The sequence below is a fragment of the Pieris napi genome, chromosome 16 (assembly GCF_905475465.1).
Source record: "Pieris napi chromosome 16, ilPieNapi1.2, whole genome shotgun sequence".
Classification (NCBI taxonomy): domain Eukaryota; kingdom Metazoa; phylum Arthropoda; class Insecta; order Lepidoptera; family Pieridae; genus Pieris; species Pieris napi.
The window spans coordinates 1112890-1129685 of record NC_062249.1 but is presented as its reverse complement, the minus strand read 5'-3'; the positions used below and the strand labels follow the sequence as shown (position 1 = coordinate 1129685).

Sequence of the window (16796 nt, the reverse complement as noted above, 5' to 3'; positions counted from 1 at the left end):
ATCATTGCACATTGAATCTCATAGAAATAGTTTGGGGTATAATGTTTTTGATAAAAATGTAAATAGACCTGCAAGTGACACAAAATAAAAGATCAAATTGGTGCAAATGATTGGCGAAAATGTTGAAAAAATATAAAGAAATTCGGAACTAAAAGTCATTTTTTAGTTCTGAATGAGGTTTTAATTTATTTGTATGAATATAATAAATTACGATTGATTTATTTTTTCATGACATATTTTCCGGGTTGGATTTAGAATTACGTCGCTTGAATTTGATGATACTGTTTATGTAGGTGTCTCGGGGGACCTTGATTAGAATCCAAGTGATTTTTGCTGCCGATGAACCCGATGTATAACAAAATTCTTCATACAAATAACTAACATGTTCATTAATACTAAAGACAAATAAAAATTTTACGATATGAGATTCCTGTAGAACTATGCGTTTTCCAATTACAGCACTAGAGCGCATTATGCGGCATAATGCTCAACGTTGAATGTTCCAACTACCAGCAACGCTTCGCACAATTGAGCACTCTCAAAACGAATGCTCTCCCGTGCTTCTCGCAATAAATACCAACACAGTGACAGAAAATTGACCAGTGTTTTTCTTTAAGTTGGCATTTATCGAAATTTTCGTTAGTAAATATTATTTATTGTTGAAAAATTTTTAAGGCTTTCGTTTCGTCGTAGATTTTAAAAATAATTAAAGTTATTTCAAACTGCTAAAAAAAATAAATATAAGTATGGATGAAGGTATAAATACCCAGTTACTTTTTTTATATTCCACATTTAAAATATGAATACAATTTTATTTAAAAATCGGATCTGTAAACAAATTTATTTTACAGGATTATACTTTTGTAAACATTGCAATGGTTTTGAAAAAGTATATAATTTTTTTAGAAATCATTTAAAAAAAATTACTCAAAACGTAAATGATGTAAACTTCTTACATGAAACTATATATTTTACTGTTAATTTAGCTTGTTAAAACCTTATATTCTTTAAAGGTTTTCTCTTATTTCAGTAAAAAAATGTTAATGAAATAATTTGATTATTAAAATAAGCGTAAAAAGTTTTCAACCAATTATTATTGTTAACCACATTATTTATACATTAATGAGGTTGCCAACTCTATTCAGAACATTTTTTTTTTTCAACACTGACTTAGCGCACTCTGCTGATGCATTTGAAAACTAATTCACGTTCCAATTAAGCTTCAGCATTATGCGGCATTGTGCGGCACTGAGTCGCATAATGCTCTGTAATTGGAAAACGCACCTAATAGTTAGGCGCATCAGCACATAGCAGTGTTCATAATATATTAAATATCTGTGGATTCATTTCATTAATAATAATGACAATAATTTTTTTGCCTAAAGGTAGATACCAGGCCTAGATACCAGGCCATAAACTCAAAAAAAATAAATAATGACATATGTCAATGTCAGCAGTTACTGCACTATAAAATCAGCTGATATATCAAATAAAAAATATAACAAAACATCAACTTAGACCTGAATTAATCAATATTTATAAATAATAGGTCGATGACATGGTTTTGTGCATACTATTAATAACTTTTATTAAAAGATAATGAATGCTATTATTGGTTTGTGTCACTTCTGTGAAGCCCATGGACCCAGGCCGCTGTTTTGTACTTTTACCACTGACGAAGAACAACACACCACAGAATCATCTAAGGGTCCAGTAGAATGCAGTGGTTGTACTTCTCTTGGTCCCGACACAGTATTAGTTACTAAAGATGATAATGGAATTATGTACTGCAGCAGGGAATCAGTGCCAAATGATGATGTAACTGCGTTTCTTCGACAAGCGGCTTTAAGAAGTATCACTTGCGAAGTAAGGAAATATCAATATTATTTATATATATTTTACAAAGTTTTTATAAAGTAAACTTGAATAAAGTTTTGTAATGCATAATGAAGACTACAGGTAATACTTTTAAGTTCTTTATGACATCAACCAGTCTTAATCGAATTTAGGAGTAATATAGACGAAGACATAACTTCGTCTTTTAAAATTATTTTTAGGTAAGCTGGGATAAATACAGTGGAATTGTATATTTTAGTGAAACCCAAGGACATGTGTTGAGCCACATGTTTCACATGAAAGATACTCGGGCGAGAGGTTTGAAAAGGTTATTTTCAATAGTTGTCCTTATGAAAGATAAAATGTTTTTACTGAATTTAACACCAGTCTTATCAGAGCATATGAAGGTAATTTTTTAATTAATCTGTAAGTCTTTAATCTGCACATAAGTATTTTGTAAAAGTGGCAGTTTAAGAGAAAAAATAAAATTCAATTAAATTGTCTAATATCAACTCAGAGAAATTTTAAAATTGAAGCACATATTTTTTTAGCTTTTACCTTTAATAATTATCTCAACTCATAAAATCTTATATATGTTTCACATATTTACTTTAACAATTAAAATACACAAAATAATTATTTTTGTTTTCTGTAACCTAATCTACAAAAGCATGTGTTATATTTATCTCCTTACAGAAAATATCAAACGAATTGCAACAGCTAGCTGAAACTGTTTACGATAATGAGCAAAGCATATGTTCACAAAGAGCCTTGAGATTAAAAACTGGAAGACATGATTTTGGGCAGTCTCGACCTTTAATGCAACTGACTAGTGAGTGGATATTACTTAAATATTCACTACAAAGAAATCAAAACTGGAGTCCCAAGTTACTTAGGAAGATTAATCTTTTCACTTTAACTTTAAGTTATTAAGAATATTTTTCTATACCTGACAAGATCAATTCAAAATTGCCATTACTATATGATTGCTATATAAATTCAGAAGAAAAATTTAACTATATGATATATAAAATAAATATAATGAAGTGATTGAAATAAATAAATTGAATTTTTTACTAAAATTTATGATTTAACTATAAAAACTTTTAGTAATATAATAACGGTGTTGTATGGTCAATGCTTTCAGATGACACTGACATATTTAAAAGACTACATACACATTTTACATGGATGTTGAAAACTGGAGCCTTAATTTATTCAGAGACTCTTTACACAAGTCGGGAATTGCTAAATAAGCTACAACCAGAAACAACTAGGAGGAGTATTTTTGAAGACACATGCCTTGTTGAAGATAGCAATGAGAAAATGTCTATAAGGAATCTAGCAAATGTATTGGCCACAGATGTGTTTATAAAAGTCTTATATTGTGTATTAACTGGCGTAAAAGTAAGTATTTATATAAAATTATAAAATAATTAAGACAAGCCAGGCATACCCTTTTATCTTGAGCTGCAAGGTTAGGTCTGATATTTTAGGGTGCTTGCCCATCCCAGGATCAAATTCTAGGTTGCCTTAGAAAATTCATAGAGTACTCTGACTTTAAACCGGAAAATATTTTTTTTAATATCCTTACAGATTGTTATCTCTCTAGAACAAAATAATTCAAAAGCTATATTAGAAGCTTTAAAATCACTTCTGCCAAAAGGAAACATACCTATTGAAATAAGTAAAAGCAACAGTCAATTAAATGTGTGTGTTTTAGAAGAATGTCAAAATATCTTTAGTTGCAAATGGAATAACCTTCCTTTCAAAAGTAAGTACATATTATGTTCGCAAAACTTAAATGCTTCTTGTTACTATAAATTTGATTTGACATAATTTTTAAGGTTTATACATTTGCAGATCCAACACTTATGAACAAAATATTGAATGCTATGAATAATGATAAATTCTGTGATGCTGTTTTGGTCCAGCATTTAAAATCGTTACAACTGGAATGGCTAGGGTAATTTATCATTTCACTTTCTAATATTGATTTGAATTTAAAAACATTACTTCTTTTCACAAACAAGATTTATGTTTCAGGATAGCAAAAACTATAAAATCATCAATTCTAGCATCAGGTCAAAATGCAGATGCTGTTAAAAATTTAAAGAAGATATTAGGGGTATCTCAACATGATGAAATCTTAGTTAACTATTGGATGGTAGCATTTTGTGAATAGACCAACTACTTCTGTGATATTAAAAATTTATAAGCAATATTCAATCATGTGTTTATATTCCAATAATGATAGTCAGAATAAAGAGAATGTTAACCCAAAAACCTAAATACTAATTTAATATTACATTAAAATCTAAATAAAGGTGAATAAAATAAAACAAAGATATAGATAGTAGTCCTTATATTAAGATTACTTGTTAGAACGACGATGAGGTCTAGCGCGTTCAAGACCCTTTGATCTAACATAGGGCTTCGTGTGCGAGCGTGGAGCACCAGGTGCTGGGCCAAAGTGACGAACAGCTTCACGAGCATTCCTGCGGCCTTGGACTAGCACTGTCTTGCGGCCAGTGGGTGCACGGAGCGCAAGTTGGTCAAAGGTTAGAATTTCTCCTGAAAGATTAGTTTGGTTATAAAATTTGTCAGAGTACCTGATTCAATAGCATAACAGTTGCCTATTATGGTGATAATGGCAAATAAACATTTTTATTTTGCTTTTTAAATAAAGATGTAATAGAATAATATACATAGTGATTTGCAAATACATTTTAACAAGGTGATACATTTTGTGATTTATAATAAAAATGTCTTTATAATTCTGAATAATAATAATTGATCACATATAACTTTTTAAATAATCTAATATGGTACTTGTCTCTTTTAATTATTATCTTATAGTCTAGGACCAATCAGGTTGTTTTAAAACTGTCGAGATATCATACATAAACTACATAAATAGTAAAATGAAATTAAGAGTATAGGGGTTAAATAAGGATTGTCAAACAACTCCTTGCAAATGATCATTATACATATAAATAACCAAAATATTTTTAATTTTGAGATAGTCAATTATGGAATTTATCAGAACTTTATGTTAATATTGAAGTAAACAAAGAACAATAATATGTATTTAGTAAGTAGGTAACTTCTAAGAATAAAAGTACATACCTCCAGCGGCCAAAATACGGGCACGGGCCTTCTCTGTCACATGGAGAGCAGCAACAGTCAGTTTGGGAACAGTGTAAAGTCTCACATCGTTGGTAACAGTGCCAACAACCACGGCGATCAGACCTTCGCGTGTAGGCTTCTTCATGTGGCGAACAAGACGTGACAAAGAGATAGGAGCACGGTTAATACGGCTCATGAATAACCGCCGCAATATAATTTGGTTGAACTTAGCATCAGTACGTCTTGCCAAGTATCTGTACAGCTGAAAACATTGTATAGGTTAGGAATGTGTTTACCATATAAATTAAGAGTTAGGAAACAATAAGTCAAAGAAAATTTGTTATTCGTGTTTAACTCATACCTTAACAAGCAATCTAAGGTAGACATCCTTAGATTTAACTTCCGTGCGCCGTACTTTCCTATCGTGTTTATGGTTGATGTCGACACCCTGAAATATATAAGATAACACATCTTTATATCACTCTCTAACCATAATATCACTTAAACAATTCACTTCATTAAAGAATTACTGGGATTTTTATTGATAAAAATATTTTTCGTCAGACGAAACCCACCATGTTGACAACCGGAGAGAAAAGAGGGACTATAGATAATAACAAACTTTGACTTCTAGTTCTGTCAGTCCATGTTATGACAGCTGGCGTTTCAATCTCATTCAAATAACGATGTTGCCATTTTGCCTTATACCTACCTGCCTATTGACTATAGAACAAAAATAACTGGCATTAATTCTTTAAATTGGAATAACTTTTATTTAAATTAAAAACAAAAGAATTATAAATGTCGCTAATTTGTCATCGCGACAAATAAACAGTTTCGACCGCCGTTTTTTCGAAAGGGATGGAATTTAATTCGAAACATCGAAAATTATCAAAAAATAAAAATTTCGTTCGTACTTTATCTACTAAGCCCAGACTAACAAAAAAACGAACAGTTATCCGTAAACGAAAATGTGTATGTCTGCCAGAAAATTATTCAGTTGTAGAGTTTCCTTCAATTTGGAACGAGCTAAGGTTGAACGGCCAACTTTGCGATGGCACAATAGTATGCCGAGACATGAAATCAATTCGAGTACATCGAGCTATTCTTTCTGCCGTGAGTCCTTATTTTAAAGTCCTCTTTATAAATTCTCTGAAGAAGGGAGAACCAGAAGAAAAAGAAATATTTGTAGATGTACCGAGTTACTATATGAGTCTCATATTAGATTACGCATATACGGGTACATGTACAGTGTCGGGTGATAACGTCCAATACCTTTTACCATATGCTGATCAATTTGATGTAGTTGGTATTGTACAGTTATGCTGCCAATACCTTTTAAAAGAGTTACAGCCCCACAACTGCCTCGGAATATTCAAGTTTGCTAGATGTTATTTTTGTAATGATTTAGAAAAAAAGGGAAAGCTTTACATAAGACAGCAATTTTCTAAAGTTTTGAAAGAATGTAGTGAATTTAAATCATTATCAAACGAAGAATTGGAAGATGTTTTACGTGATGATGAACTGAACGTTCGAAACGAGGAAGTTGTATTTCAAGCAATCAAAACATGGGTTGAGCACGATTTAGATAATAGAAGAAAGTATTTGCCTTCGTTGTTAACGTGTGTGCGATATGGACATATCAGTTATAAATATTTTAAAACGAAAATTTTACAGTGGCAACCGGTCGTTGATGATGAGGTATGTGTATTGTTTCTAATGTCTGCTAGAGACTTAGAGGTTTCATGTTCAATTATTTTTTTATCTTCAGAAATGCCAAGAAGCGTTATATCCAGCAGTTGTATTTCTAACAGTGTTAGATTCAAGGCCTGAAACGGAAGCTGATCTTAATGATCCTTTGGCAAGACCGCGTATACCATACGAAATACTTTTTGCCGTTGGAGGTTGGAGCGCTGGAAGTCCCACCAGTTTTGTAGAAACTTATGATACAAGGTTCATTTTTTTAAAATATTTACCATAAATGTAAACTAAAGCAATAATCGACATTTGCATTAGCATTAGAATATAAATACCGTATGTTCTATATACTTATGAAGTTTTATCGAGTGAGGTTCACACGAAAATTTTTAACATACTTTACAAGGAGAAAGGAGAATAGTAGTGTTATGAATTTACTCTTCACAGGGCCGACAGATGGTTCCTTTCGATACACATGGATTTGTCACCTCGCGCCTACCACGGCCTGTGTGCCCTTAACAATTTAATATACATGATTGGCGGATTCGACGGCAGTGACCATTTCAATACTGTGCGTTGTTATGATCCAGTTACCAATACTTGGCACGAACGGGCCTGCATGTACCAAGCGAGATGTTACGTCAGCGTTGTTGTTCATGGTTAGCTTTAACTCTTATATCTGGCAACTTTACTGGAATTTAAAAAACAAATATGAAATAATTTACTCTTTATTTTCGTAAATTCTAAATAGTTCTACTCTAATAATCTTAATATTCTAATATAATTTTCTTTATTTATAGTCTACTCAGTAGCCTAAAAAATATCTTATAACGTTACCTTAATACGCGAGTACACATTTATAAGTAAATTAAATAAAACTTCTTTAACGAAAATAAACGCGTATTTATAACCTTATTAGTGAGCAAGATTCCAGTGTACCCGACATGATTGCTATAAAGCTCCCGTTCATATCCGTTAAAACTTTTTTACCTTACACTTGATCGCAGTGTTAAATTGCACTTTTTTTTCTTAATACTAAGTAAACTCAAAGTAACTTTATTCATATAGGTAACCAAATACACTTATGAACGTCAACATCATCATTTAAATTTTAAATAATCGTTAGGTTTATAGAAAGCTTTGTTGAGTATAGTCGCTTGAAACAAAACACACGTATCTACCTATAGTCTTCGTCGTCTTTAGTCGGTTCGTGCTGTTATAGGATATAATTTTACCTTTCTAGATGCTCTTATCTACGCGTTAGGGGGCTATAATGGAAGAACTCGGATGTCGTCGGTAGAGCGTTACTATCCCGATAAAAATCAATGGGAAATGACCACGTCTATGAATAAACAGCGGTCGGATGCTAGCGCTGCTTCTCTCGGCGGAAAGGTACTTGTTTACACGAATCCAATAGTTTAGAAAATTACGACGGCAGAACTTGCAATTTCTATTAAGTCAAAACAGGTGAAATTTTAAAGGAGGTTTTATATTTTTTCTCTGGTTACTCGTACGACGTCGTTATATATTTTTTCCTTTCTTTTTCTCATATAATAGACATGAATCTTTTATAAGAATTAACTTCTTTGAATCTAATACTTCTTACGTTAGTAAAGGTATTTCTTATACGAAAGTAGGTACATATTTTAATAAAAACTTTAGCGAATTATCGTGAATGCAACATGATATTTTATTTCGTTTTGAATATGTAAAAATTTGGTATAATATTTTTTATAGTAAATGAATACCAATGCAATGGAAAACTAATTACTTATACAATAATTAAACTTAAAAAAAACACATGTTTGTAACAAATTTTTAATTTCTATAATCATTTATTATGTAGGTATTACCTCAAACAACGATTTAAAAAATCAATATAGGGGGATGTTTTTACAAAAATCTACAATATATAAATTTATTTCTTCTTTTAAAGGTCGGCAATGTACTTGCGAGCTTTCTGGCAATGTGAGTGTCCATGGGCGGTACCACTTAACATCAGATGACGCTCCTGCCCGTTTGCCGCCTGTTATATAAAAATCATTAATAAAAATGCCCTTTTGTATAAGGTAGGGGGCAAACGAATTTACGGGACAGACATAAAAGACACTCCTTCTAGTAGATGCGTTGCTGATCTTAAGGCCTCGGCATTCACTTTGATTAGTGATTAGTGCAGGTGATTAGTGATTAGAAGAAAACAAGTGTGGACAGCAACTGATTATTGCAGGTGATTAGTTGGCTGTGTAGTAAAGTGATTAGAAGCGTGTTCTATTTTTTTGCGAGTTGACTGCGTACTCGCAGTTCACTCGCAGTAACATCGCGTGCGCCCTCCCTTCCCCCTCACTCGCAGCGTGCCTGCCAAACTAATGACAACTGAATTTACTTAACAAAGCCACTAAACTATAATTGGACACTACTTGCACTACACAACTGCACTAATCATCCTCAATTACTAATCACTTGCACTCGCACTTATCAAAGTGAATGCCGAGGGCTTTAGAGGGAAGAGTAGGTCTTTCTTAATATAACAGCTCGTTTGCCCCCTCTTATATAAAAAAAAAAAAAAAAAACATTTTTTAAGATTTATATCGTTGGGGGTTTTAATGGACAAGAAGTGCTGAGTTCAGCGGAAGTCTTCGATCCTGAAACGAAGCAATGGAGTTTTATCCGATCGATGCAAAGTCCTCGGTCCGGTGTCAGTCTCATTGCGTACAGGGACTCGTTGTATGCTCTTGGTGGGTTTAATGGATACAGCCGGCTTAATACTGGTAAGATTGATTGATCAAGTATCATTTATTCTTGTAGGAATTTTAGAAAAACATCACAAAATTTAAAGTTCTCAAAGTAGAAGTTCGGGACAGAAAGTCTACTGCTCTTCTTTTCTTTAATAATGAGTTTCGTGCTCTGCGCTACATTTTGGGGAAATTAGTTTCGTGCAAGTAATTTCATAATGTAATTTCGGCATAAGATCACGTGCATTTAGATGCTAATAAAAGGTTTCTACCTAAATGCTCTGACCATATTCGTTGATTTTCTTTGAACCTTTATTATAGTATATATTGTTGTCAATAATTATTTTAAAAATGTCTTAAAATGTCCTTGTATTATATTTAAATAGATAGAACAAAATAGTTTATATGTGGGGTGTCTGAAAATCTATTAATGTATTAATTTTAAAATCACTTACGGCGGTAAAATCCTTAGTTTTAGCCTCGGATTTCTGTTAGGAATCTTCTGTATTATATAGAAATAGAATAGTCGATTTGTAGCCGAGTCTCGAAAACACGACCTCAGAGTTAAGCATCACTCGCATTACTAAGTTGCTCTGAAACATTGTGTTGTGTCGTCCAATTCACCTCATAAAACATTAATATTTGTCAGGTGAAAGGTTTTGCCCCCAACGTGGTGGTGAATGGCAGGAAGTAACGGAAATGTTCAGCGCCAGAAGCAATTTTGCGACAGTTCTGCTCGATGATATGATATTTGTTATCGGAGGATTTAATGGTATGGTATCTAATTAAATAATTTTTCCAAAAATCTAATCATTACAAATCTTAACTATATATTTAACAATTTTAAGAAAACAAAACTATAAAATAGTATAGTACGTAATACTCAAACATGTGCACACACACAACACACACATATTTATGAGTTTTCATTTAATTATTATTAATTATTATGTATATTTAGTTTTGTAATTTATAGAAAAACTGGTGGCCACCTAAATAAAATAAATAAATCTGTGTTTAATTTTTGCGTTAAGATTTATTTATTATTTATTAATATACATCATATATCACATAATTCATCTCATTAATCGTATATTCGTTCATATAATTAAAATAATATTAGATAAGTATACTAAAATGGGGTGACAAAGTCATTATTATTATTTATATTTTTCTCTTAACTTTACATCACGCCTGCAGTGCTTGTACTCTGTAACTTTCAATCGGTATGATCACGACGTTTTTGTATGCAATTTCGATGAAGTTCTCTCAATATGCATAGATGTCGTAAGTTTGGCATCGCGGGGAACAAAACTTAATATTCAAGTGGAAATCGTTTATTATTCGAATACCTGCAGCTGAGTTTCATCATCAGTCGAGGCGGAATACGAAATTCCACCCGTATCACCTCGACGTCCGTTGTTCCGCAACTAAACGTTTTTTTAAGGCTGTTTTTGCCACGCACCACCACTAACTGGAACCAGCTGCCCACTGAAATATTTCCGAACCAATACGACGTTGAAGGTCTTTTAAGAAAAGAGCGTACCAATTCTTAAAAGGCCAAAAACCCACTCTCTGGTATTAAAGTGACCAGTGTCCAGACGGCAGTATCACGAAACATCAGCTGAGCCTTCTGTCCTTTTGTCCCCTGTTCTATAAAAATATCGCTATTGAGAGTTGCAGAATATCGATGCAGGGTTGTCAATAGTTTTTGTTTCTCCAAGGTTCCACCACAATTCCCCACGTGGAGTGCTATGACGCCGATACAATGGAGTGGTATGACGCGGCACCAATGAATCTTACTAGATCAGCTCTCAGTGCTTGCGTCCTGGCTGGATTGCCCAATGCCAGGTCTTTCTCATACCTCGCGAAAGCTGTTCCAGCTGCGGGAGCCGACCAGGCGCACAATTCCTAACTTTGGGCTGAAATAATTAAACTCTCCTGTCGTTGTCCTGGATCGATCTCGAAAAATCATAAAATTTCGTGGTAAAACACACCTTTTATACAAATCGAAATTACTATAAGCAACCCGGGTAAAGCATGTTTTCCCTAATTTTTTAACTGGTGTACTTAGATTTTAAAAATGTAGTTGTATATAAAATTGTTTTGAATTTTATCAACTCGTCTGTGATATTTTGAATTTGTAAGAGTTTTTTATAACTGAAATCATGCGAAACATATACATTTATTTGAAATTATATCGCTTTATATGCGTTTTTGTACGATACTAAATCAAAATATTTTAGATGTATTTTATGACAATTTTGAAATTATTAAGTTTTTCTTTACATTGATATGTTTTAATCGACTGTGAGAACATTTTTTTGTGAATTTTGACATGAATATATTGCTTGTAACATCCAGTCAGATGAGAGGAGTCGAAAAAAGCGAAAAATTTACGTGACAAAAATTTATTGTAATCGAAATAGAGAAATTGACAAATAAAGCAAAATCAACGGAAATTGCCTTTTGATTTATATAACCTTGAAGTATACTATAAGTGACACGGCTGAAACACTGAATCGAACGTCGTAGAGTAGCGTTCGTGCGTATATTTACTACAAGGGAAATAGGGGAGAAAAGGGGAACCTCCCCCCCTCAACCCGTGCCCCTTTTCACCCGGCGCGATCGAAACACAACGGTTCTAGTGGCCGCCGCATTTGGGCGCAGTCTTTTCTTTATAATGGAGTTAAAAGGACAAGTAGCTTTAATCACCGGTGCAGCCGCCGGTATTGGACTCTCCTATTCGGAAGAACTCCTCAAGAATGGTGCTAAGGTCAGTGAACTTTGATTTGATTGCCCAAATTTTACGTGAATATTGGAGCTTTTACAAATACTTTACATTGTTAACTGTTAATTTTTCGAAATCGGAAATAGAGTTAATTATTTAAAATTAGAATATAAAGCGTTTCACGACGGCATCTAAAATTGTTATTGATTTGTACCGGCGCTTGGTTGCCCCAACTTTCATTGAGTTTCATTTCAATGATTCACTTATATTTACTATACATAATTGTAGGTATATAAACTTTATTATACGTAGAAACTGTTTTTATTGAAGGCAGCCTAAAATCGCAATAAATTCGATTAATTTGACCAAGACTAAAATCCTTAAACATCGCCGAGATAAAACAAAGATTGGTCCAATCCTCATTCAAACTGATATTTTATATAAGTAGATACGTATACGTTTAATTTCAATTTTAAATTTGTTGTAACTACGTATAGACCGTCCGAACAAATAGGTACTTACTATATATATACGTAAAAGATAACCTAATTATTCGATGAAATGTTATCTAATAACATCTAAATCTTAATCAATACCTAACGAAAAATTATACAATAAGAAAAAATATTATTTGTTTAAGCATTTTCAATTATGTACAAAAACAATTTGTTATAGTTGTTTATAATACAGAAAAATAGAAATTAATTTTAAAGCATCACCCATTGTACTAGTAATGAAGAGATTCGAATTAATCATAAAAATATTCTACGCGTTGGTGCGATACCCTTTGGTACCAGATTGACACAAATATATTTAAATCTGGTCATCGACACATTACAGGTTTCCCTGTGCGATATTGATTCTGAAATAGGGGAGCAAATTGCTGATGAGCTCGGTGTAAAATATGGACGAAAAAACGTATTATTTTGCCAATGTGATGTTACTGATTATCCACAGTATGAAGGTAAGGTTAGGAATATCAAATACACGTAATGAGTCAACCATTCTCCGTCCAACTTTTAATTCATGAAATATTTTATCAGTTATTTATTGTAAATAAAAATAATGACGATTTAAACGACGAGCTTATCCGGAGCTGGATATATTCGGTAGTGGGCTGATCGGTTTTAGAGAAAGCATTGCCTTTCTCGAACCTAATTTCGCTGTTTTGCTGATGATTGTTCTTTTTTTTCTGCTCTAAGTGCCAACAAATTTCTGTAATTTTATTTTATTGTGTGCTTGTATAATCGTACTTATATGTTTTAATTTTTAATTTCTATTTAATTTTGTTTGTGAAAATTATGCTTACATTAATTGTCACACATTTTAGATGTAAGATTTTGTAAAATAATTAGTAGATTTAGTGCTGTGTGTGATGTCGTAGGCTTAATAACTAAATAAAATAAATAAATAAATAAAGTTTTCATGACCTCTGTGGTTTGTTCTTAACCCACGAGGATCGAGTTTGACTAAAATAATTGATTGGAGTTGGATGAAGTTTTAATTCCAGTTTAACCAGACATTTTCTGTTTTAACAGAAGCCTTCGAGATGACAATAAAAGTATTCAATCGATTGGATATAGTAATAAATAATGCTGGGGTGATGAACGATAGATTTTGGGAGCTCGAAGTTGATGTCAACCTGGTATGTAATAATGGATTGACTTATCGAAAATTGTTCGGAATTGCTAAATCGTAAATTACAAAGGAAAGAATTGAAAGATCGATCTGCAAGCGTATTGCAAGTAAAAGTGTGCTGCGTGATAAAACGCATCATCACGACAATATGTAGGTATAATTTAAACATATACCTACCTATTATAATATAGGCACATTGTATTTAGAACAAAGCCTTATTTATGGGAAAAATAGTATGATGAATTTTCTTTTGATAAATCTACGTCTCGTAGCAATTAGTATAAAGGTGCAGTTTTACCAGAAGGTTACCACACAAGGGTACCACGCTTCCACTATGGAGATCCACTCCTGGGCGTCTACCATCGGTACATTCAGCGTAAAATACTTAAGTCTTGTCCGTGTCAGAAAAGAGCGTAATTCTTAAAAGGCCGGCAACGCACTCGCGAGCCCTCTGGCATTGAGTGTCCATGGGCGTCGGTATCACTTAACATCAGATAAGCCTCCTGCCCATTTACTACCTGTTCTTTAAAAAAAAATATAAAACACGAAGACATAAATAAATAGACCCGGTTAAAGTATACTTTTCGCTATTATTGTATAAGACATTCAGCGAGATTAATAAACCGCATAGCATATTATATACGGTACTAAATTGAACTATTCGTTGAAAGCGTTAAAAACTAGTCAATACGTTTTAATAACCTCTTATGGAACAAGCTAAAAGCAGATACAGTAAATATGTAATTTCACATAAGTAATTGTATAGGGACTGCGATAAAATACGTCTTAAGCAAGAAGCGTATATATAATAAATTGTATCAATAGTTTTAACTGTAACACTTTTCAGAACGGCGTTATCCGAGGTACGCTCCTAGCATACCGTTATATGGGCAAAGACCGTGGCGGGCAGGGTGGAACCATAGTGAATACAGCCTCCACTGCCTTCGCCAAACCACAAGTGTCTACCCCCATCTATACGGCTACGAATTACGCAGTTGTCGGGCTGACTAGGGCCTATGGGGTATGTATTAAGTGCAGATTCATATCTGCTTTGTTTGAACAAAAAACTGTTGATTATGAAACAGTGCGCAAACACGCAAATGTAGTCGTAAAAGTTATGGCTTAGTTTTTATTCATCTTAGAAGTTTTTATATTAAGTGTTTTGTTCTAAAATTGCAAAATTAATATATATTCCGGTTTATTTGTTTTTTGCGTTTGATTATTTTAATCTTACACATTCTTCACATTCATTTTGTTGGAGGAGGCCTTTGCCGACTGGCAAACAGATCTCCAGAAAACAGGCAAGATCCAAATATTAGAATATTTATTTCAACCTTCTAATACCTAGTTTAATATAATGAATGTTTACGTGTGTAGTGTGTACCTAAGTCGATCTGAATAAAAGGCTATATATATTACATTCATTTAATTGACGACTGAAATGACGGGTCATTTTCACATCGCTTATTTACGTTAGTCATACTTATCCCTTCACTTCAGGATCAATACCACGTCAACCTCACAGGAGTAAGGAGTATAGTTTTGTGTCCGGGATTAACGGACACTGGACTAATTAAGGACATCCGTAAGCAGTTGATGTCTTCTGAATATGAGGCTGCGTGGCAGAGAGATAATGCTAACTCAAAAACTCAGAGGTGACATTGCAAATAATTTAATGTGCAAAAATTATTTAACAACGCAGAATCTATAGTTTACGGAATTAGGACTCGCTCAATTTTATATCATAAATTAAGAATAGCTTACAAATCTAAAAACCAAAATCTTTTTGGTTAAGGTAATATTTATCTACTCTACCTCACGATGTTTTTCTTCACCGTATAAGCGAGTATTAAAGAATTATAGAATGAAAACTCTTTTTGTGCACAACCGGGGTTCGAACCCACGACCTTTGACGAGTCGCGTGGTCAAGCCCAAAGTCACCGATCATACCTTACACTGTATTATTTATTGCAGCTCTGAACACGTCGCAAGATCTTTGATTGAAATCCTATTGAAAGCTCAAAGTGGATCAGTATGGGTCGTGGAGAACGGTCAGCCGGTGCGCGAATGGCGTGCTTAAACTCTTTTCTACTTCTTTTCGTATACACTTTTGATACGTTTATGAATATTTACTGAACGTCCTTAGATAAATAATTTTGAACTAAGTTTTTATGTAGTTCAAGAGAATATTTTTGTGAATCATCCCTATATTTGTCGCGAAATTACCATTAACAAATCTAATATTAGGGAGCGTTCAAGTATTACGACACGCAATTTTTGGAGATAATTGGACCCCCCCCCGTGTAACGCGCCGTAACGTTTTTTTTGTACCCAAAGGTTTCGTGACCACCTAGTGACTCTTTATACCTAAAAGTTACCATAAGTTGTGTAAAGTACTAGAAAGTGGAAACCCCCCCCCCCGCATCGTAACGTTTTACAAAAGGACCCCCCCCCCAAACTCGTTACGTAATACTTGAACGCTCCCTTAGGTTCTTAGACATGCATCCAAAAAACATCTATTCCTCTAATACAATTCTAATTTACAGTACGTAGGAAATCAGCGTTTTTTTTATTTTGATACATTGGTAAGGCTCAAATTGTAACGCTTCTACCTTTTCTCAAGTATGTATGGTTACATGGTTGTGTAATTTTGTTTCCGTTTAGTATATATTTTTAAATAGGTATAAACTGCTTAATTTTTAAGTATTATTAGCTTTAAATTGTTTTGTATTGTTGCTAATGCTTCTTAATAAAGGTTTAGGTCATATTGTACCAAAGTTCACCGTTTATGGTTCGGGTAATAGTGACAGACCAACAATTCACTAATTGAGATTATCAAGAATATTGATCATCTTCTCAATTTTGGCTACGGGATAAATTATTCCCATGAGTATTATATAAAAACTATTTTATATTTACTAAACATATGATGTACACCAATATTACTATCAGCAAAATCAAGCATTTTACCAAAAATATCTTGAAATCAATTTATTAGTAAGATCTTACGCATGAGACAAACATGTTTTGTT

General features: G+C 33.1%; 4 protein-coding genes across 5 annotated transcripts; 3 read left to right on the top strand and 1 right to left on the bottom strand.

The window, feature by feature from the left end:
• Positions 1 to 1447: 1447 nt before the first annotated feature.
• On the top strand, positions 1448 to 4065 carry LOC125057530 (folliculin). 2 transcript variants are annotated; one of them, XR_007118213.1, is made up of 7 exons: positions 1448 to 1866; positions 2058 to 2243; positions 2533 to 2668; positions 2984 to 3243; positions 3433 to 3610; positions 3684 to 3802; positions 3883 to 4065. XR_007118213.1 is itself a non-coding variant. In XM_047661280.1 (7 exons), the coding sequence occupies exons 1-7, from the start codon at positions 1600 to 1602 to the stop codon at positions 4019 to 4021; spliced, it is 1269 nt and encodes a 422-aa protein (XP_047517236.1). In that variant the 5' UTR covers positions 1449 to 1599; the 3' UTR covers positions 4022 to 4065. The 2 variants fall into 2 exon arrangements, 1 of the variants encoding a protein (XP_047517236.1); XM_047661280.1 differs by having other exon boundaries at positions 1449 to 1866; positions 3700 to 3802.
• A 121-nt stretch (positions 4066 to 4186) lies between these two features.
• LOC125057532 (60S ribosomal protein L18) lies at positions 4187 to 5607 on the bottom strand. Its single transcript, XM_047661283.1, has 4 exons — positions 5541 to 5607; positions 5327 to 5413; positions 4966 to 5227; positions 4187 to 4410 (listed from the first exon to the last, which is right to left on the bottom strand). The coding sequence occupies exons 1-4, from the start codon at positions 5541 to 5543 to the stop codon at positions 4211 to 4213; spliced, it is 552 nt and encodes a 183-aa protein (XP_047517239.1). The 5' UTR covers positions 5544 to 5607; the 3' UTR covers positions 4187 to 4210.
• Positions 5608 to 5788: 181 nt separating this feature from the next.
• Positions 5789 to 11851, top strand: LOC125057527 (kelch-like protein 10). The gene is made up of 7 exons (XM_047661273.1): positions 5789 to 6666; positions 6737 to 6918; positions 7111 to 7322; positions 7907 to 8055; positions 9245 to 9431; positions 10045 to 10167; positions 11120 to 11851. Exons 1-7 carry the CDS (start codon positions 5827 to 5829, stop codon positions 11308 to 11310), a joined length of 1884 nt encoding a protein of 627 aa, XP_047517229.1. The 5' UTR covers positions 5789 to 5826; the 3' UTR covers positions 11311 to 11851.
• A 167-nt stretch (positions 11852 to 12018) lies between these two features.
• Positions 12019 to 16115, top strand: LOC125057531 (15-hydroxyprostaglandin dehydrogenase [NAD(+)]-like). Its single transcript, XM_047661282.1, has 6 exons — positions 12019 to 12171; positions 12967 to 13090; positions 13665 to 13771; positions 14612 to 14785; positions 15265 to 15419; positions 15739 to 16115. The coding sequence occupies exons 1-6, from the start codon at positions 12079 to 12081 to the stop codon at positions 15842 to 15844; spliced, it is 759 nt and encodes a 252-aa protein (XP_047517238.1). The 5' UTR covers positions 12019 to 12078; the 3' UTR covers positions 15845 to 16115.
• The last annotated feature ends 681 nt before the right edge of the window (positions 16116 to 16796 follow it).